General features: G+C 45.7%; 1 protein-coding gene across 2 annotated transcripts in view; it reads left to right on the forward strand.

The window, feature by feature from the left end:
* LOC137423218 (microtubule-associated protein RP/EB family member 3) overlaps positions 1-22886 on the forward strand; it is a 52529-nt gene that overhangs the window by 21056 nt on the left and 8587 nt on the right. For both annotated transcript variants that reach the window (XM_068110125.2, XM_068110124.2), the window contains exons 3-5: positions 451-596; positions 18957-19152; positions 20995-21131. In XM_068110125.2, the coding sequence (XP_067966226.2) occupies positions 451-596; positions 18957-19152; positions 20995-21131 (479 nt within the window). The remainder of the gene's footprint in view (positions 1-450; positions 597-18956; positions 19153-20994; positions 21132-22886) is intronic.

Below are 22886 nucleotides of genomic sequence, written 5' to 3' on the forward strand. Positions count from 1 at the left end.
CATCGCGGTGCAAAAAGGAATGGTCATCATCTTTCTTAATTTATCTGTGCAACACCATAACCTTAATAAACCTTATGCTGGATGTGAATGGGGCTTTCAAACAGTGCAAAAATCAAAATGTTGATGTTAGCAAGAGGAATAACTACATTGTAATTGTGAATGGCTACAATTTGTTTAACAGTGAGTTGCAAATGAAGCTTGTGTTAATCAAACTTTTCATACCTCAATCGTTAATCACCTCTCACAGATGAAATGTTAGAATATTTCCGAAAGGTTTCCATTAATTTTCATGGTTTTTAGTTGCTAAACTGTACATGTTTTATGTTCAGAACATGTTGGATAATTATGAACCTGGTTTTAGTCTTCGAGTTCGCACTATTTTGTTTTTTCGGGGCCATATTCAAATTTGAATTGCCTTTATTAATACCTCGTACTGTCCTTCTGTTGTAGGTGTCGCGTATTGCCAGTTCATGGACATGCTTTTCCCTGGCTGCTTGAACCTCAAAAAAGTAAAATTCCTTGCTAAGCTTGAGCACGAGTACATCAACAACTTCAAGGTTTTACAATCGGCCTTTAAGAGCAAAAAGGTGGACAAGGTAAGAAGGCTAGTTAAATTGACGAATGATCTGTGAAACCAGACCCAAAAATTCAGCAAGATATGGGTGCCATTTCTATATTGCCTTTGTGGATGGGGTTATTGTGATATTTGTGAGAATATGGGAAGTTAGTGGAGGGGTAGGTGTAAATAAGGGAGAGAAAAAAACAGTCGGTTGGGAGTAATGGTAGAGGGAGGAAATTTGCACGTACCGACTAAGACCGGTTTTATAATATGAAATATGGCCTTGAAACTTTGCCGCTACTGCTTAGGCAACAGATTTTGACTGTTACAGAACATGGTATTATGGCATTAGTTGATAATTTTAGTTGGATTAAAAAGACCTACGGCTTACAGGATAGCATAGAGGTATGCACACACACATTTGAGCAGTATAGCTGGTGTTCAAATTTCGGCCCAGATATAAACACATACTGGTGTTTAGCTTGAAGAACGAGGCATTGGGCAGTGTGCGTAGTTCCTTGGATGTACATTAAGCTGAGTATCTTGTCTGCTGGCATCAGATAGTGGACATTAAAGATCTGATGGCTTCCTTCACAAAGAGTAGGCGAGCCATCGCCAGCACTCTGGCTGAATTCCAAATTCCTGCACACTCCATCGAATATCATGTGTTGGAGTGGCAACCATCCAGTATTGTAATCCTAGCCAGGAAACAGCTTCAGCAAAGACAAGACACTTCACCATAGATCATGGTACATAAATAACCATGATAAAATTGTGTGCAAGTTAGTAATGACGTGAAATAGTCGGCCTTCGCTTGATAAAGGGGTTACAAGACTATTGTAACGCCTGTGTGTGCATGTGCGTGTGTGCATTCCCGCATCTATATATTTTCGCTTTATTTTTTTCTCTTCAACCGCTTGTCCAATCGATGTAAAACTTTGAACATGGGGGGACTCCCCATGGAGAATATTTTATTGATAACTCTAATGTCCTCGGTCACATGGTATGGCAGCCATATTGGATTAAACATCATTGAAGACAAAAAATTGGACATCTTTTTCTCTGAAATCACTCAACGAAAAAAATTGAAACTTGAAATATGATATCGACTCCCCATTGGGTATATAGGGTGATAGCGTTGACACCATCGGTGAAGTGGTTTTCCAGCCGTAATTGGTTGAATCGAAATCCTTATCCAAAAAAGCTGAAACTTTATATATCTGATGTGAGTGAAGAATTACATTTACAACGTCATCGGTCACGTGGTCTGGTGGATTGAAAATAAAAATGTAAAAAAATCTTCTCCAGAACCACTTAACACATCGATGTGAAACTTCATATATATGATCGACTAGCCATGGAGAATATAGTTTGAAAAGAATTTCATAATCATCTTTATTGACACAATTTAGACTTAATTTTCACAATTTAGCCTTAATAAATGTCTTCATAATTAATCAATACAAGAAAGCTACGGATAATGGCAATGTATGTGACATAATAGGGTGCATGGATGATATAGTATAGGGTCCATAATAGCAATGGGCCATAATAGTTGCGTGTTCAGTTAATGATGGTATTTTTGTTCAGAATGAGTGCCCGAGGTGAGACTATGCGCTCCACTGAGTGCAGTTCTAATGACCCAAGACATTGGCAGACAACAAATTTTACTCAGAAATATACTACGAGGTATTTAACTTCCACAAATGGTGGTTATAGCTGAATTTTTTTGCCAATTTGCTTTTACACTGTAGAGTTCCCCTTCCTCAATGCCCACACAATGCTCAACAAAACCAAGGATTTATTAACAAAGAAATGGGGCATGGGAGAGAGAGAGAGAGACAGACAGACAGACTTTTACTTATGAAGTCGTTTATTACAAAAGTATAAAGAAACAAATTGAAAACAATTCCAGTCAATGTACAGTGCATTCAGAAAGTATTCACACCCCTTCAATTTTTTCACATTTTGTTGTGTTGCAGTCTTATGCTGAAATCGTTTTAATTCTTTTTTTCTCTCATCAATCTACGCTCAATACCCCATAATGACAAAGAGAAAACAGGATTTTAGAAAGTTTTGCAAATTTATTAAAAAGAAAAAACTGAAATATCACATTGACATAAGTATTCAGACCCTTTGCTATGACACTTGAAATTTAGCTCAGATGCGTCCCATTTCTCTTGATCAACTTTGAGATGTTTCGACACCTGGATTGGAATCCACTTGTGGTAAATTAAATTGATTGGACATGATTTGGAAAGGCACACACCTGTCTATATAAGGTATCACAGCTGACAATGCATATCAGAGCAAAAACCAAGCCATTAGTTCGAAGGAACTGCCTGCAGAGCTCAGAGACAGGATTGTGTCGAGGCATAGATCTGTGGAAGCCCACAAAAAAATTTCTGCTGCATTGAAGGTTCGCAAGAGCACAGTGGCCTCCATAATTCTTAAATGGAAGAAGTTTGGAACAACCAGGACTCTTCCTAGAGCTGGCCACCCGGCCAAACTGAGCATTCGGGGGAGAAGGGCCTTGGTAAGAGAGGTGACCAAGAACCCGATGGTCACTCTGGCTGAGTTCCAGAGATCCTGTGTGGAGATGGGAGAAACTTCCAGAAGGACAACCATCACTGCAACACTCCGCCGATCTGGGCTTTATGGCAGAGTGGCCAGACAGAAGCCTCTCCTCAGTGAAAGACACATGAAAGCCCGCTTGGAGTTTGCAAAAAAGCACCTAAAGGACTCTCAGACTGGGAGAAACAAGATTCTGTGGTCTGCTGAAACCAAGATTGAACTGTTTGGCCTCAATTCTAAGCGTCATGTCTGGAGGAAACCATTCACCGCTCATCACCTGCCCAATACCATCCCAACGGTGAAGCATGGTGGTGGCAGCATCATGCTGTGGGGGTGTCTTTCAGCAGCAGGGACTGGGGGACTGGTCAGGGTTGAGGGAACAATGAACGGAGCAAAGTACATAAATATACTTAATGAAAACCTGAAACAGAGCGCTCAGGACCTCAGACTTGGCCGAAGGTTCACCTTCCAACAGGACAATGACCCTAAGCACACAGCCAAGACAACGCAGGAGTGGCTTTGGGACAACTCTGTGAAGGTCCTTGAGTGGCCCAGCCAGAGTCCTGACTTGAACCCAATCGAACATCTCTGGAGAGACCTGAAAATGGTTGTCCACCGACGGTCCCCATCCAACCTGACATAGCTTGAGAGGATCTGCAGAGAAGAATGGCAGAAAATCCCCAATTCCAGGTGTGCAAAGCTTGTCGCATCATGCCCAAGAAGACTGGAGGCTGTAATTGCTACGAAAGGTGCTTCAACGAAGTACTGAGTTTAGGGTCTGAATACTTATGTCAATGTGATATTTCGTTTTTTTTTTCTTTTTAATAGATTTGCAAAACTTTCTAAAAGCCTGTTTTCTCTTTGTCATTATGGGGTATTGAGTGTAGATTGATGAGGGACAAAATGAATTTAAACGATTTCAGCATAGGGCTGCGACATAACAAAATGTGAAAAAGGTGAAGTGGTCTGAATACTTTCTGAATGCACTGTATGTAAAGAAATCAAGAAACAGGAGTACATGAGATACCTATTAAAGCTTTGCCCCTTCCCTCCTAAACTCCCCCCTAACCCCTCCCCCTATAAACTCCCTCCTCGCCCCTCCCCTTAAAATCTCCCCACCCTCATTTTTTCTCCATTTCCCCCCTCCCCCCTCCTCCCCCTCCCCTCCTCCTCAAAGCATCCTCCCCACTTCTTCCCCCTTCCAACTCTCACCTCCATCTGCCCAAACCTTCTTCCTCGCTCTGCGCCCCCCTCAAATGACACCTCACTTTTCCTCACTCAATCACCATCAAACATTTTGTCCGCCCCATCCTTCCCTTTCTCCTAGCTATTCTGAAATCTCTGACACACTTTCAACAGCTCTCCCGACCTCTTCCTCCTCTTCCACATCTTACCCTACCCCCCCTCCCACAGCCCCCCCCCCCGTTCTGTATCTGATGCTCCCCCTTCCTCTTTATTAACGGTATGGACCTCAAACATCCAGGGCCTTCGCTCAAACTTGACTGATCTCTCCATACAGGTTCTGACAAACCAGACTTGATCTGCTCAACAGAAACTTTCCTCCTTCAGGATGTCTCTGATTCCTTAATATCTCTCCCGGGTTACTCCTTCCTCCGGTATGATAGACCTGAGCCTCGTCCTGGAGGTTGGGTTGCTATCTTTATCAAAAACTCTCTTCCTCACTCGCCATGCACTGCCCTCTCTCCACGTCACCCCCAGGAGTACCCCTGGCTACGGCTTCCCCTTCGCTCCCACCTTTTGTTCATACGTGTGTTGTACCATCCACCTAACAGCGATGACTCCATCGACATCTCACTGTCTGATAATATGGACCATCTGTCTACTCATCCCAACTCTCTCTTCCTCATATGTGGTGATTTCAATTGTCACCATGCCAGTTGGCTGGGTGTGGGTACTTCTCTCACCAGCCATGGCTCATCAGCAAAGGGCTTCTGCGACTCACTGGGTCTGACTCAATCTGTCAATTTCCCGACCTGGATCTCAGTCAACGGAGCATCTTCTCTTCTAGACATGGTGATGACTAACTTCCCTGCAAATGTGTGCTGCTCTTCTTCTGCTCCAATCGGCTCATCTGATCATGTGCTTGTTAAAGTGGACATCTCTCTGACCATTCTCAGAGAGCCTCCTCAGCATCGACGAGTCTGGCATTTCACTCAGGCCAACTGGCACGGTCTTCAATCAGCCATCAATCATCTGGACTGGTCTCCCATCTCTACCGCCTCTGACATCAACTCATCCTGGGAATTCTTCCAAAGTAAACTGCTCTCTCTCTCATGCACAGATTTATCCCCTCTCGTCTTCAGTTGTCATACCCTTCCTCCCGTCCATGGTTTACAGAATCTTGTGGTGAGGTAGTTGCCCAGAAACAACTTGCCTTCACCTCCTGGGAAGCAAATCCAACAGAAGGAAATCTCATTTCCTTTCACAAAGCTCGAAACAAGTGTGTGTCCACCCTCAGGAGAGCCAGGAAACACTATCTCTCCACACTCAAGACTGAACTCTCAAACCTGTCTCCCTCTTCCAAATCCTGGTGGCGTCTGGTCAAATCTGTTTCTGGTGTTTGTTCCCCCTCCATCCCCTCCCTTACCTCAAACGGCTACACCGCTGACTCCGCTTGTGAAAAAGCTGAATGCCTCAACTCTGTGTTTGCCTCTAAATCTTGTGTCCCGAACCCATCCCTCTCTGTACCCACCGTACCCAGTCGTACTCAGCTGTGCCTGGACTCTGTGTCCTTTTCTCCTGACAAGGTGGAGAAGTTTCTGTCAACCCTCGACTCTGATTCTGCAACTGGACCTGACAGCATCAGCCCACCGGTCCTAAAATCCTGCTCTGCTGCTCTTTCAATCCCTCTCTCTGTTCTATTCACCCTCTCTTTTGCTCAAGGTCATCTGCCATCAGCTTGGAAATCAGCCAACATCACCGCTTTACACAAAAAAGGTGCAAAAACAGATCCTTGCAACTACAGACCAATCAGCCTTCTCCCAATTATCAGCAAAGTCATGGAATCCATCATTGCTTCGGATAGCAAATCTTTCCTCTTCCCCAATGGCTTGATCTCTGACTATCGATTTGGTTTCAGACCAGGTCACTCTACTCTGGGCATGTTGCTTCTGCTGTCTCAACAATGGATGGAGGTCCTCAATGCCAAACGTGAAATTAGAGCTGTCTCCCTTGACATATCCCGTGCCTTCGATACGGTCTGGGACCCCGCTCTGCTCACCAAACCTACCTCCTATGGTATCCATGGAAATCTCTACGCATGGCTTGCGGACTTCCTCTCTAGTCATAGCCAACGTGTGGCCCTGAATGGGTTTCTCTCATCTCCCCTTCCTGTTCAGGCTGGAGCTCCCCAAGGCAGTGTTCTGGGCCCTGTGCTTTTTCTGGTCTTCATCAATGAACTCTCCGACTCTCTTGAAAATCCTCTCTCCCTCTTTGCTGATGACTCCACTCTCTGCTGCTCCATTCCTCATCCCTCAGATCGGCAGTCTGCAACCTCCTCACTCTCAGCAGACCTGGACAAAATCACAGACTGGTCAAACAAGTGGAACATGTCTTTCAATCCTGACAAATCTCACACTCTTACGATGTCTCTCTGAAAAGACCGACTGCACAACCCTCCCATCTCTACTTTCTGAACAATCCTCTCCAAGAAGTTCTGTCACTCTAGCTTTTGAGTCTCACTATCTGCCATGATATTTCCTGGGAAAACCGCAGTTCCAATCTGGCCTCCAAAGCCAGTCGCCGACTTGGCATCCTCCGTCGTGCGAAGTCCTTCCTTGGCACACCTGAGCTCCTCACCACATACAAGGCTTTCATCCACAGCTCAATGGAATACTGTTCTCCCCTATGGGCTTGTGCTCCTGCCTCACACTTAGCTCGGTTTCACGCTGTTGAAACCAAAGCTTTCAGAATCATTGGAATCTCCCGCGATGACGCTAACTCCGAGGGCCTTTCACTTACTCACCACAGGCAGGTTGGTGGTCTTTCTGTCTTCTACCGACTCCTCTCTGGCCTTGCTCCCCCAGCTCTCTCTGGGCTCTGTCCCACAAATATTCCTACAGGTCGCACAAGATCTGCCTGCAACCCCCTTATGGTTAAACTGCCAAAATCAAGACTCTCCGCTCACCTTCACTCCTTCATTCCTCTTTTCTCCCGCCTCTGGAACAAACTCCCTCACTCTCTTCAATCCCACTCCTCCCTCCAGGTCTTTAAAACAGCTCTTCACCACCATCTCTTATCTTCCCCCATCCAAACCCTTGATCTTTTCTACCTCCGCTAATTTCACCCTAGATCCACTTTTTTGAAATACCAACTTCTTTCCTGGAAGGCCTTGCAGTGTCCTTGTGTGTTGTACTTCTCCCCCTTCCTCCCCATTCCCACGCCTCCTCCACCCCCCCTCCCCCCAAGCCCTCTCCCTCCCACAGATCTCTCGATGTCCATGCTCTCAAATGTTGTTTGTGCTTCCCCTTCTCTCCCCATCTTGTCTACTGCTACCCTTATTATATGTTTTGTGTGTATGTTAGATTTTTTCTGTGATAAATGTTAGCTCTGTCATGAGCCTCAATCCTGTATACAAAAACAAAAAAAGAAAACAGAATTATTCTCCCTCCACTCTACACAACACTTCAACCTTGCACCATTTCTGAATGAAGTCGTTAACTTGTGAAATCTCCTGGTAAAAATGAAATTTCAATTTAAGATGAGCACATATAGAGCCTCTAAATGCTAACAAAGCATTGCATTCTAATGAACTAACACCCAAAATCATTCTCTTTTGAGTCATGTGTATCGCGAGTTTTGCTTCAGCAAGCAGGTAATTTGCAACTTCAGTTCCGAAATTATTGTACAATACAGACATACAGTAAACAAAATAATGGAAAGAAAAACGAAGATCAAATTTCTGGAAAATAAATTGGAAGAGTTAAAAAAGCGGAACCAGCTTTTAGTATCCAACATAAGCGTGGAAAATATCCTTGGAGTGGCGGCAAAAATGACATTCATCAGATTGCAGAAGGTTCGGTCTTTTCAAAAACACACGTTTAAAGGCAAGGAATAGTGTGCGAGCTACACTGTATGTCTGCGCCACGTTTAGACACGGGTGACTTATAGACGGAGGACCAGGCGGGATATTGTAGCGGTTACCGCTGGGTATACACAATCGCCTTGCACCTGCCGAGGACGCGGCCAGGGGAGCGATTACCATGCCGGGCTCGCCCAGGCCGCCCGGACAGGCCCAGATGCGCCTCTCCCGGGCATGCCCGGACTCGCCTTTACCGTGCTCGCCCGAGCCACCCGGGCACGCCCGGTCTCGTCTTTCCCGGGCATGCCCAGACTCGCTTTTCCAGGGCTCGCCCAGGACGCCCGGGCACGCCCAGTCTCGCCTTTCCGGGGCTCGCCCAGGACGCCCGGGCATGCCCAGCCTCGCCTTTCCAGGGCTCGCCCAGGACGCCTGGGCATGCCCAGCCTCGCCTTTCCAGGGCTCGTCCAGGACGCCCGGGCATGCCCAGTCTCGCCTTTCCAGGGCTCACCCAGGGCGCCCGGGCACGTCCAGACTCGCCTTTCCAGGGCTCGTCTAGGACGCCCGGGCACGCCCAGTCTCGCCTTTCCAGGGCTCGCCCAGGACGCCCGGGCACGCCCAGTCTCGCCTTTCCAGGGCTCGCCCAGGACGCCCGGGCACGCCCAGTCTCGCCTTTCCAGGGCTCGCCCAGGACGCCCGGGCATGCCCAGCCTCGCCTTTCCAGGGCTCGCCCAGGACGCCCGGGCATGCCCAGCCTCGCCTTTCCAGGGCTCGCCCAGGACGCCTGGGCATGCCCAGCCTCGCCTTTCCAGGGCTCGCCCAGGACGCCCGGGCACGTCCAGACTCGCCTTTCCAGGGCTCGCCCTGGACGCCCGGGCACGCCCGGTCTCGCCTTTCCCGGGCAAACGCTCCGGCATGACGTGTTTGAGTGTGTATATATATATTGCTGCCCGATAAACGGGCTTTTGAGAGTACCCGAGTTTGATTTGTGCAATAAAGCAACTCGGACGAATTCCCATCTTTTGTCGCGTCAATCCGTTCGACTCGCGTTGGAGCACAGCTCCTTCAATATAATGTTACCCCTGCAGACAGAAGCTCTTTCCAGTGGGTGGTAAATATGCTATTGGATTTGGCAGAAATAACGACATTAAGACATTGCACAATCATATAGCAGTCTTTGTACAGGTTTGTAAAGGCTTTGCGTAGGAAGTGCTAGAGAAACAAAAAATCTGTGAAATCAGGGTTTGTTGTTCTTGCATATTGGCCACGATAAATTAACAATAATTGAACGTAGAAGTTGTCCAATTAAACGTGAGCATTGAAATTTCCAAAATCTGGTGAGAGGTCTGCCATTCAGAACAAGTATAATTAATAATGTCCCTGACAAGGAAGAAAGCAGATTCGATGTAGAATTGAACGAGGGACCTACTTTGGCAGTCATGATGAAATAAGCTGTTGTGAAAAACAGGTTCACACATAAGATTGCAAAAATTTATCATACTCCTTGTTTTGTACTGGAAGGAAACGCTGACTGGCATTCAGGAGACCTTGATAAAAGCAGGGCAGCAAGGATGTGTGAGGCACAGTGAAGAGTTATAGACAAAGGGAAGTAGAATACTGGAGGAGGTGGAGGAATGAGTTGGAGGAGAGAGTGTGGCAGGGGGAGGCAGCTTTGTGGATGTGTGGGGGGCAGCTTTGAAAAGGAGGGGAGATTTAAAGGGGAGGGTGAGGATGGTCATTCAAGAGAGAAAGGCATGTGGGAGCTTAGGAGAGGAGTGAGGGAAAGCTTGAATGGGGAAGAGAGTGAAGTTTGCTTTGAAGAGGGCAGAGGAAATTGATTTGAGAGGGAAGCTTTGAGAGGGAGGGAAGATGATGAGAGAAGGCACAGCCATGGGGGAGGACAGAGAGGATTGGGAGAGGGGGAAGATGAGACTGGGTAGTGGTATGGTGAAGATGGGAGCAGGCATGAGGAGGTGGGAAGATTAAGGGGTGAGGAGAGGAAAGAAAGAGCATGAGGGAGGTGTTGAGGAGTGCAGTAAATGAGAAAGCGAGATATCTGTTAGGTTGGAAAGGAGCACACACATGTTTGAAACCTTTGAAACCCACAGTTTGGGACAACAGAGGAGGAGCTGATTTTATAGTGAAGGACAGTGGAGAGGTGCTAGGTGAGGAGGCAGAATGAGGGGAAGGATTAGAGAAGGTTAGGTAATTAGGATGAGAGGAGGCACTGTAAGGGGCAAGATGCGATGGGTAAGGATGGGGTAAAACAGGCGAGGATTTAGGTTTAGGAGGAGGTAGATTGGTGGAGGTGGGTGAATTGACAAAGAAAGGAGGATTGGAATGGAAGAAGCTTGGAGGAAGAGGGACAGTAAGTAGGGTGGTTTTGAAAGGGAGGATGGGGGTACAAACAGGCATTGCAAACTGGGGTTCTTGAGATTTTCAAGTCAGAGATATGTTTAAAAATATTAGAGGCGGGGTGGAATAAAGGTGAGTTCAGAGAATATTGGTGGTATATAGACGATACTGTTGGCAGAAAGATTTTATTTGGGATTTTGCATGATCCCACCACAACCAAAGATGAGCGTGTTCAAACCTGTAGGCACGAATTTCCTTCCATACCGCTCGAAAATAGTCTTTATATTGTTTGTCACTCAGAAGGTGTGCATTTAAGGGTCCAGAATGCATGAGTGCACGCCTTAGAATGCACGCTTTATAATGCATGCCTTAGAATGCACGCCTTAGAATGCACGCCTTAGAATGCACGCCTTAGAATGCACGCCTTAGAATGCACGCCTTAGAAGGCACGCCTTAGAACGCACGCCTTAGAACGCACGCCTTAGAACGCACGCCTTAGAACGCACGCCTTAGAACGCACGCCTTAGATCGCACGCCTTAGAACGCACGCCTTAGAACGCACGCCTTAGAACGCACGCCTTACAACGCACGCCTTACAACGCACGCCTTACAACGCACGCCTTACAACGCACGCCTTACAACGCACGCCTTACAACGCACGCCTTACAACGCACGCCTTACAACGCACGCCTTACAACGCACGCCTTACAACGCACGCCTTACAACGCACGCCTTACAACGCACGCCTTACAACGCACGCCTTACAACGCACGCCTTACAACGCACGCCTTACAACGCACGCCTTACAACGCACGCCTTACAACGCACGCCTTACAACGCACGCCTTACAACGCACGCCTTACAACGCACGCCTTACAACGCACGCCTTAGAACGCACGCCTTAGAACGCACGCCTTAGAACGCACGCCTTAGAACGCACGCCTTAGAACGCACGCCTTAGAACGCACGCCTTAGAACGCACGCCTTAGAACGCACGCCTTATAATGCACGCCTTAACGGCGTCCACCTGCTGACGATGGTAATTTAAGGGACAACATGACTAAACTTTGATCTGTGAAGCCGGTTGGTAGAATTTGAGATGTAGTCACATCATCTAACATTGGCTTATTAACATAAATTATATCAAGTGTTTCCCTTGATATAAAGCCATCCTGACATCTGCACCATATGTCGCAATGCAAATGTGTGTGTTGTAGCCTCTATACATCCCTAATATAACAGCTCTTAACGATGTTCTCTCAACCCTTAGTGGAGACAGCATGACGCTCATGACCATTGCTATCAACTTATGGATAAATTGTGCAATTAAAATCTCCAGCGATACAAATAAATGCGGTCAAATCCTGCTCTATTATGAAATCCTGTAGTATGAGAAAGACACTTTTCTTTTCTATAGGATCACTGTGCAGTGTGCATCTAGACATCCACTGCGATTATTTTTTGTTTATTACAATATAAATCCACAGATATGGGGTGCCCTTTATATACAGTATTTTCTTAAAGGACACCTGCTCTTCCCTTGTGCCTTAAACAGACCAACACTGGCCTTAGGTATACGACTCCTGCTTAGAAACCACTGGGGGATGGGAGGGGGGAAGTTCCCACTACTGTAGTCATGGGGGCAGGAGGGGAATGGCGATCCCACTGTTGCAGTCAAGGGGTGAACCGATACAACTGCAGCAGCAGCATAAGTTCTCTTCACATCAGGACAATGATACTGTTGCGGATCTCAGAGTACGGCACTCCCGTTAGCAAGGTGGGGGGGGGGGGGGGTTAATCCCCTTGTCTTGTTAAGCTGGCCGTCTCCGGTCCTGGAACTATCCCGCTCCTTTGCGGGGTGAGATTGGCCAGGGCGATTGGTCAAAGGTTTCCCAAATACCTTCACCAATCTCTCCGCAAAGCAGGGAGATGAGTCCCTGCTCGAACCGCGGATGTGATGGTAATTGCCGAGCGGTTTAGCAATCCACGATCCGAGCCGTTAACAAAAGGACAAACCCGATTTAAAGCGGTTGGCCAAATCGTGCCACAGATACTCAATTGGGGACAGGACGCAAGCGATCGGATGAGAGGAACCAAAGAATTAGAAGGGTGAAGGAAGAACAAATATGATTATTAACTACACTAAAAGAGGAAACGAAAGGCAAGAATATACAAAACAGGGAAATAAAAGGACATAGGGCAAGCTTATCTAAACAGTCTTAACTTATCACGACCCCAGGACAAACAGACAGACTCACACGGAATGGTAGCTGGTAGGGGAGGAAGGTCCAGGCAGATGGTTCCAGGCGATGGGATCCGTCCAGGCTCCGGGTCCGCGGGCGAAGAACAGCAGGCAGCTTCGCGTATCGTTGGCGCGCGACCGGACCTTACATATGCGAGGGGCTGGAATGCTGCGTACGTATAGCGTGCCGAACGCTCTCAAAACCAACCGGCAGTTCGTATCAAACGATCCTCTGCGCAGTTCCTCATCAAAGGGCTTCCCTCGCGCAGTTCTCTTGGTGTCTGCCAATCATTCGCTCATCCCCCCCGCATCTGCCCATATTCCGAAGTAGTCCGCGGCGGCGCTTTTATTACCTGCCTCGCGTATCAAGCCGCGTCCGCTTCGCTCCGCCTACCGGTGAACACGCCTCGGCCCGGATTGGTCGCGAGGGTTCATTGGTACCTCCCCTCGTGACGCGTTGATTGGGCCACACCTATGTTCCTGGCTGCCCCTCCCTTCTTCTCCCACTCTGCCACGTGGCTTATGGCGGCGGGCAGGAACAAACCAAAAGGCAGCGAACGCTGAGGCGGCTGCGGCTGGTAGAGTAGCGCAATATGATTTGGAGGGCAGATTACGCAGCAAAATGAATGGAATGGGAATTTGAGAAGGGGCCTAGGTTATTTGATTAATACAACGCAGATTCAACTATTGGAAACAGATCCTTACCTGAAACACGTACTAATGAAATAACTAAAGAAGAAGCCTATGGTGTGCTACGTGTTGCTCATGGCCTAACTAGGGTGCGACCTTTGACCTTTACACCAAAAATGGGAATATTTACAGGGGATTATTTATAAGAGAATATCACAGATATTTACAAAGTGGAGGGTTCTAAAAACCACAACAATACCAAGTGTGCCATAAGCACCACAAGCATAGCAAGCTAAGGTCTCCGCAGTGCAAAAATTCTGTATTCATGTTCCGCTGGACCATCGGGCTCACTCACCCTAGTTAAACTGCGAGGCTGTGCTGGGCTGATCCTTGGCCCCACTCGATAGTGTCGAGTGTTACCAGGCCTCTTCCCTCCCCCTTCCCCCTTAAACCGCCTCGCAGTGCCATCAGTCCTCGAAAGCTCACGACTCTCCCACCACCCCCACCTCTCTGCTTCCATGCCTGGTGGCCGCTGACACGCTGCTGCCTGGGCGAAGATCTCCGAGAAGCGCCCCAGCAGTTTTGACATGGAGACACTGGCGCTTGTGCTACGTGCCAACTTCCATTCCTGCCAGAGGCGCCCCAGCAGTTTTGGCATGGGGACACTGGTGCTTGTGCCACGTGCCAACTTCCATCCCTGCCAGAGGCGTCCATAGGATTTCTCCACACAGTTTGCGATCGTCCAGGTGGGACACCTTCCACTTTCACGCCGAACGTGGCTCCTTTAACAGGACCATTTCCGACACGTTGGAGATCACCATTCGGTCCAAAAGCTCGTCTGGATCATGTTCATAGCAGAGAGATATCCCTTCTGTACGGGTCACACATAGAGCCAGTGCGGGGGTAACGATCGGCAAACACGCACTCGGCGACTTCCGTCGTCTTGGAGCGCCAGCCCCCTCTGGCTGACGCATTGAACGCCTTGGAGAACATCGCCAGATCAGAGTCCCAACGGGATGCATAGATCAGCGATTCCCATGCCCGAAGAGTGCGGCGGCCCACAACCGGACCTGCCCGCATGCATGTGAGGCCTCCCCGAGGCACCAGCCCCATCCTCCCCCAGCTGCCTCAGTGGATATGGAACAATATTCATTGTTCCAATCTTTTAATTCAAGAAAATATTCAGCTGTTTTGCACCATATTTTAACACGCCATAGCAGAACCTTTGAAACGATTCTTCCACACATTTTAATTTGTCGTTCCTGGTGACTAATACTTAACTAGTCCAAAGGAGTCATTGGGTCACCAACCTTTTAATAATTTTGAATCAATATTGCCAAGCTCAGTCTATAAAATTTCTCAAATTTTTTTTTCTTGAGACTCTGGGCTCCCAACCTTGTGTAGCATGGGTATGTTGCTAGTTCATCAATAATTTGTCCCAGGAGCATCATGTATTCATCATGTGTTTGGCATTTTAGGATAACATACAGGCCACATTATTTCAGAAATGTGTCACTAAAGCACTTACCAGAGTACTAGACATCAGGAAAAGAGAAAAGTCAGTTGGCACACATGTTTTTCGGGCTTTCATTGGCATGCATGACGATACAGGATGGCAGAGTCAGCATGTTTGCAGACAAAGGGAAACTAAGTGCACTCAAAATCATCAGTACCAACAATCAGATACAAACCACCTTCGCCCATTTGGGAAAGGAATGCGATGTTAGTGACGAGCTCATGGATAATTTGGAGAAAGTCACAATTTGCATGACTATGCTCCACACCTAATATATGATTTATAGATTGAATTCACAAGAACTTCTGTGACTTGCACCCCTAGACTTGTGTATATTCATGTAATGTGTTGAACAGATATATTACTGTACGAACAGATAAGTACTGAAATCAGGATAAATGCCACTTTTGCATGTCCATACTTAACCATACAATCGATGCTTCTTCAAGATATAGTGTAAATGGAGTATGCATCCACTGCAAGTCTTGAAATGTATTGTCACGTGGAAAGATGGGGGGCGGGGGGATCCAGCTCGGCTTTGGTAAGTGTAGTATGGTCCGTGTGTTTCGAGTAAGTTAGATTGCCATGTAACCGGGACCTGTCAGAGTAAGTTTGTTACACGTGGTACTGAGGAGTTATCGTATGTAATTTATAGACAGGTTAGACCTTAATTTGTATGCGTGAATACCTCTTATTAGTAAGCAGGGCTAGTAGGTGAGAACTTCTCATGAGAAAGGCACACGTCACGTGTGCAAAAGGCCATCGCGGTCTGTCTGGACAGTGTCTGTCAGCCATGGTGGCGTAATGTGTTGTGGAGTTGGAAGTGCCATGTGCCTTTATTTTGTGGGTGAGACGGCAGAAGAGAACTCTGCCCAGGAGGAAAAGATAACCACAGGAAGAGGAGAATGTGAGAGAACTCGCTTGAGGAAGGAGGGAACAAGAGCCAAAGGTGGGCGGTCCGCTTCGAAAGTCCGCTTATCCGCTTATCCGCTGCAGCGGACTAACGTTTTCGAAGCGGATAAGCGAATCGGAACAACCCCCGGAAACCGAAGCGGATAAGCGTAAGCGGACTACCGAAAAATTAAAGCGTATCGCGATTCGCCAAATCAGCTGTTAGCCTGAGCCGTTACTCTAGAATTGTGAATATTTATTTAAGTGAATAATAAGTGAAACCCTAACAACTCGGCTCTCGCCCCATCTCTTCCCGCTCGAGTTCCGTGATGCTTGGGTAACTCTATTTCTCAGGCAGAACACGCTGCTCCCGAGCTCTGCCTCAGTCGAGCGCGTGTTCAGCTACGGGTCGGACAGCCCCAGGCCTAAGAGGTCGGCCCTGGCTGCACCGAACTTCGAGGCCCTCGTCTTCATGAAGGGCAACCTCCAAATCCTCAAGAAGGCCCATGAGGTGGAGGAGGAAGACGAGGACTAGTCAACAGACTGCTAGTCTGTTGACTAGTAGACTCTCTTGTCAAAGAAAGGACGAGCAAATTGATTTTTCTTTAATGTAATTTGCATATATTAAAATTATATTTAAATTAACTGTAGCATAGAGTAGAGTCGGGTGGAAAACTTTATTTCAATAAATTTTGAATAAATTTTATTTAAATAAAAATGTATATTTTTGATCTTAAAAGCTTTGTTTGTCTTTGTAGTAGTTAGAAATGGCTATTTAGGCTTAAAAAGCATTAAATTCCCTTTAGAAACGTCAAAAATCGCTTTTAAAACGTCGAAGCGCTTTAAAAAAATCGAATCGAAGCGGATAAGCGGTAAGCGGACTAAGATTTTCGGCCGCTGAAGCGGATAAGCGAATCGGACTACACGGGCTGGCGGAGCGGATAAGCGGTAAGCGGACTTAAAATTTTCCGAATCGCGCCCACCTTTAACAAGAGCGACCCGTAAATGAGGAAGAAGAAGAAGAGGGTTCATGGGTTGAGACGAGAGATCAGAAAGCCTCGTGTGGAATACGCACGCCTTAAAATGCACACACGCCTTAGAAGGAGGCCAAACAAATAAGCTGATCAGTGATCACAGAGGGGACTAATTGTGTCTTGTCTCTTTTGAGATTGACCCAAGCTGGGATCACCCTTGTTTTTGGAGAGGCTGGAGGAAGAGAATGGAGGGCAGAGCAGGAGGCCTCAATCGCTTGGAGGATAAACTATAAAGGGGTCCATAAGGCCTCGTGGAGGCGAATTGTCGCTGGCATTCCTTGTAATTGATCTTCATCGTGCTCATTTTTGGCCTTCGGCATCTTGGGAGCTATTCCTCACTGGCTGTCGTCTCGCACCTGGTCTCTGAAGCGGTCTGCTTTGAGTCTGGTGTTCACCCTGTGCATCAGAGAAAGGGAAGTCTCACCTGCATTATTGTGTTGTTGCATGAGTGTGATCTGTGGCGCCTAGTTGGTTAGGAATTGCTTTATTTCCAATCATTGTACATAAGTTTGAATATTCCCATTTACCTCTTTGTGTCCATTTGACTCGCTTGGTTCGTTCCGTTTTTGTTTATAGCGTGTTGTTACCCTCTTCCCTGTTTGCTTTACAAAATAAATCCTTTAAAAGGTAAGAAAACTTGTTTGAGCCATCTTTCTCTCCTTTTTTGTGTGTGTTTGCTGTCGTTTTCGGCCAAATTGAATGATCCAGAGGGAACGGCGAAGTTGTATAAATTATTTGAACGCAGTGTATATTGTCCTCCAATTGTGTTCTCCCCTACCCTTCATCGTTATGTGCATCCCAATTGTTTGTCTGTTTCTGTCTACTTTCTTCCTCTGCCCTGCTGTTGGTGTTTCCCCTATCTTCTGCAGTTCCCTTTGTTATGTTGTGTCCTGATCTGTTCTGTGTCCGAACTCTTTCAAGAACCTTGACCATGTATTAAAAAAAAATAAAAGAGTATAGCATTCCAATTTCAGTCGCAAAATTGGCGAGAATTGTAATTTGAGGGTCTGTATAAAATGAAGCACATACCTGTCCACATGTTTGGGCGCTTATTTCTATCACATTTTAAAGTTCATTGTGGCCATTATCTTTATCACTGGTGCAAAATTTTTATACCATTAAATGAGGAATTTAATATCCTTTCCAACAAGATACAAATATTTTGTGAAAACACTTGTATACATTCTTTATACACCATAAACTGTCAATGACCCTATATATTTTGGGAGAAAATCTGGCTGTTGGTGACGTCAGGGGATGGGTTGTGTATCTATAACTATAAAAGGCAAAAAAGTTTATCTCCTTGTTTTGTTTGTGTTCTATGCACAGCCACATCTTTTAGGTTACACACTCCAAACATGGGTTACAAATACAACTTTGGGGCGGGTGGCGCGAGGGATGGGAGTGGAGGGACATAAAATTATCTATGTAAATGTGTACCGTGTAGCGCCACCTAGTGGTGGGGGCAGAGGGTATTACAATTCCCTTTTTTACCTGGGTAATGCTGAGGTTAAAGCACTCTTTGTCCGGGTAAATTAATTTTGGCGTACAGGACGACTAATTGGTCCATAGGCTCCGCTAGTTGAGTGATAAAACAGAGATGGCAAAGAGCTCCACACTGCTATCACACATTTGTCATCTCTGGGGATGCTAGCCTTGCTAAAAATCACAATTAGCCTTACTCCCTCTGACTGATACTGATGACGAAAATTTTGGGGTCTGGCTCAAGAGCTAGCTTAAGACGACAACAATTTATTTCTAAAAGGAAATCAAGGCAGAGATATTAAAGCTTCATCAATCTAAAAATTGTTTGATTTTAATAATGACAGATGTTTTGTGGCATAATGAATGATCTATTAAATGTTTACAAAATATTCTTTGATAGTTTAGCTGCAAGAGGATTTTAAAAAAAGATCAAAGTCAGTCTGAGACTGAAGCCTGAGACTTCTGTATATTCTAACCTGGGATGCTTTTAGATCCACTTCGAGTTGTTGGACTGCGTGCTGGAACTTGTGCGCTTTTAATTGCAAGATTGAAAATATTGTTTTGTTTTGTTCAATACCTTTGGAGCTATGTTAGGAAGATAGAGGACTAACTTTCCAATTCTTTCAATCTAGATCATTCCTGTGGACAAGCTGGTGAAAGGAAAGTTTCAGGATAACTACGAGTTTGTGCAGTGGTTCAAAAAGTTTTTCGACGCCAACTACGATGGGAAGGAATATGATCCGGTACTGTCTCGTCAAGGTCAGGATGCTTTGCCACCTCCCAGTCCTGGGGATCATACATTCGGCAGATCCAAGAAAAACATAGCAGGTACGTTTAACAAGTGTACCTTGGGTATTGTACCATCTTGTTTGCTTTACCTTCCTTGATTTTGCTTTGATTTTTTTTTTTGCAATAATTTAGGCCCATTAAGTCGTTTGTTCTATCAAATGAAGATTTTAGCAAATTAACATCGCAAATGAGATTCCAACTTCTATATCGGCAGAGCACTCGTGTTTCCATTTGGTGGTCTTCCCAAAATGGAGACTAAATTCCAAACGACTTGGTGGTGATGTCAACAGAGTAAATAAGTAAATTCCACAGTCTATTTATATGATCAAAACGTGTATTTGTTTCATCGTAAGATGTAAAATTCAGTAAGTGTTAATGATGTTTGGAATATTGATGTTGCATTATACTTCAGAACCTGACCTGGTATTGCAGAGCTAGTATACTTAAACCTTGGCCTGTCTAGTCGAGATTTTATTAACGACCAGATTATATGCAACGATCTCATTCAAGCATTTCTCAGGCAGGGCATTGAATCACAAAATGTACCGACCCCCTGATGGAGTTTAAATTGAGTACTCATCTGCTAACATCATATGGCAGATGTTAAAGATCATACAACATCTCGATGGGATTTAGATCCGGGCTTTGACGTGGCCATTCCAGAACCCTCCATTTCTTTATTTTCAGCCATTCCTTGGTGGATTTACTGGTATGTTTAGGGTCATTGTCATGATGCAAGGTCCACCTTCGATTGAGCTTCAACTTTCCGACAGATGGCCTCACATTATCCTCAAGCACCCTCTGGTACAATGAAGAATTCATAGTGGATTCTATGATGGTGAGCTGCCCAGGCCCTGATGCAGCAAAGCTGCCAAAAACCATAATATTTCCACCACCATGCTTTACAGTTGGTATCAGGTTCTTGTGGTCAAATGCTGTCTTTGGGTTTCACCAAACATGGCTTCTGGTACTGTGGCCACATAGCTCTACATTTGACTCATCTGTCCAGAGCACATTGTTTCAGAAGTGCTGGTCTTTGCCTAGGTGTTCATTGGCAAATTTTAGCCTTGCCCTGATGTTCTTTCTGGACAGCAAAGGTTTCATCCTGGCACACCTCCCATGTAGATCAAATTTGTGCAGCCTCTTTCTAATGGTAGACTCGTGCACTTTGACATCAACAGTGGCAAGAGCTACCTGTAGGTCCCGTGATGACATTATGGAGTTCTTAGAGACTTCTTTCAGCATCTTGCGATCTGCTCTTGGGCTGAACTTGCTGGGGCGGCCTGGCCTGAAGAAATTGGCAGTTGTTTGGAATCTTCCCCACTTGTAGATGATCTTCCGGACAGTCGAATGATTGATTTCAAATTGTTTGGAGATCTTTTTAAATCCCTTCCCAGACTTATAGGCATCTATAACCTTCTTTCTGAAGGCCTCAGAGAGCTCTTTTGGTCTAGGCATGGTGACGCCGCACACTTCAACAACAAAGAGCAAACCAAACTAAATGTCTGAGGTTTAAATAAGACAGGTTCCTCCAAGATCCTCTCTAACGATGTTCTAATCATTTGCACCTGAGCTGGTGCACCTGATTCTAATTTTAGGTATTTGAAGTAGTGATAAATGTAAGGGTGCACTTACTTTTTCCACATGCGAAATTTGCATTTATGTTTATTTAAATTATAAAATGGACTACAAAATGTGAATGTTTCATGATATTTGTTATATTATATCACCTTTATCTGTCAATATTGTTGAAATGAAGATCAAATAGCTGTATGTTGAAATATGTTGAAAAAGTCAAAACTTTACATGGCGTGTACTTACTTTTTCACGTGACTGTACATAGGTTTAGTTTTTTTTATATGCCTCCTTCCTTTTGTACAGTGGTGCAGCGCATACACCAGATGTCAAAGCCTTCTGTGGGAAGGCTTGCCTCGACTGGTTCTCCTGGTATGAGGAAGCCTGCCGGGAGAGCCTGGCGGGGTGAAGGAGATTTACACGTCATTGAATTGAATCAGCAGGTAGGGGATTAAACCGTCAGAGGAAGGTGCAATCCAAATTGAATTGTCAGCAATATTATTGGTGCTCCTAACTTTTATGAACCTGCAAAGACCTCATGAGGAAACATGATTCTTCTATATTTATTGACAACATAGGAATTAAACTGTACTCACTGAAGTACCCGGTGTTGCCCGGGAAAATTCAATAAAATATGCATTTAAATACTTCCTGCATGACAATCATAAAACATATTACTCGATCACTTCCGGGAAAAAAAAACAAAAACGCAGGAAGTGTATAAGCAACATACTCACTAAAGGCCTGAATACAGAGGTGTTATATGCAAATTGAAACTTTCATCTTATCATATGAGTTCCCTTTCCAGCAACTTCAATGCAGGAGGCGGCCATTGGGCTCATCAAAGCCTGTTATTATTCTCAACCAATGGTTATTTGCCCTTTCTGTATTCTTTTTAAATGCCGAGCGTCAAGCAGGGAAGCAGAAAGTACTCTTTTAAAGTCTTTGGTATGACTCAGCCTGGGTTGGAATCACTGACCTCCCTCGCTCAGAGCGGAAGCTCTGATCATTATGCCACTGTGGATGGTTGAATCACATGCATCACTCAATGAGATTGAAAGCTAATATTATATCCTGATTATTGCTCTTGAGCTGCTTGTTCTGCTTTATAGGTGAAATCTGAAGCTTTCCAAATGTATATGCATGAAGGTCTGTTGTTATGTTCCTTTACATCCTATGCTCATGGTTTATCTCCTTGCGTGCCAGAGGTAGACTTTATTTTATTCACCTACTTCGGCCACCACTGACCTGGACCTATATTCATGGCAGGTGGTGGGCATGACCTGGGCGTGATGTCACCGCTGTCAAACAAAGCAACTAATGTGTACGATGCATACAGTTACGTGGAATTTCACATCGTACTTGTGAAATCACGATTAAAATAATGGTTTCATGTTGCACTGCCAATTGCAACATTCCAGCGATTCCAGCGAAAATCTTTATCATTTCCCGAAAGACAAAGATCTCGACAAGTTGTACGGTAGAGTTCGTGTTGAACACGATGGATCGAGTCCAAGTCAGGGAAGGATCGCGGAGCATACAAGATGTTGGCGTCGGCCTCCACTCAATTATTTTTTCAAAATCCACCTGTTGAAACTGTTCACATGGCGTGATTTTTGAGGTCATAACCAAATGGTTTGCTGCAACTCCTGAAAAATCCATAGACCTAAGGCATCAGAAATCTTTTATCAGGCTTGGTGTTGGCTTAACGGTTAGGGTGTTGGCCCGGTCGATCGTTGAATTAACGCCAGGGGGGTTGACTCAGCCTTTCATCCTTCCGAGGTCGTCAAATTGAGTACCAGCTCACTGATAATTGGGGTACTGCATCAGCGGCACAAACGTGCTTCCAGAAAAAATGATGGAACCAGCAGCTACATGCTGCATACGAAACAACAACAACAACACACTTATCTATTGAAGGCTTCTTATTAATAAGAGTGCCACTCTGAAAATGCACTTACCCCTGTAGTTCCGATTTCTTTCCTAAAACTCCCCTCCCCTTTTGGCTGTTTATACGCCGTCGTTCTGTCTCCTAAAAGGGGCCAATGTCTTTGACTTTTCCAGTGGAACAGACTTTCTTCTGACCATTTTGCAGAGGACGCATACAAAATGAATTCTCTCGTCGTACAATCCGCAGGAGTGGAGGAGTGCAGCCCTCGAGCCAGGCTGAAAAATGGAATTCTGACCAAGTTCACTCA

This window comes from Myxine glutinosa, chromosome 3, assembly GCF_964187855.1.
Source record: "Myxine glutinosa chromosome 3, kmMyxGlut1.1, whole genome shotgun sequence".
Lineage (NCBI taxonomy): Eukaryota > Metazoa > Chordata > Myxini > Myxiniformes > Myxinidae > Myxine > Myxine glutinosa.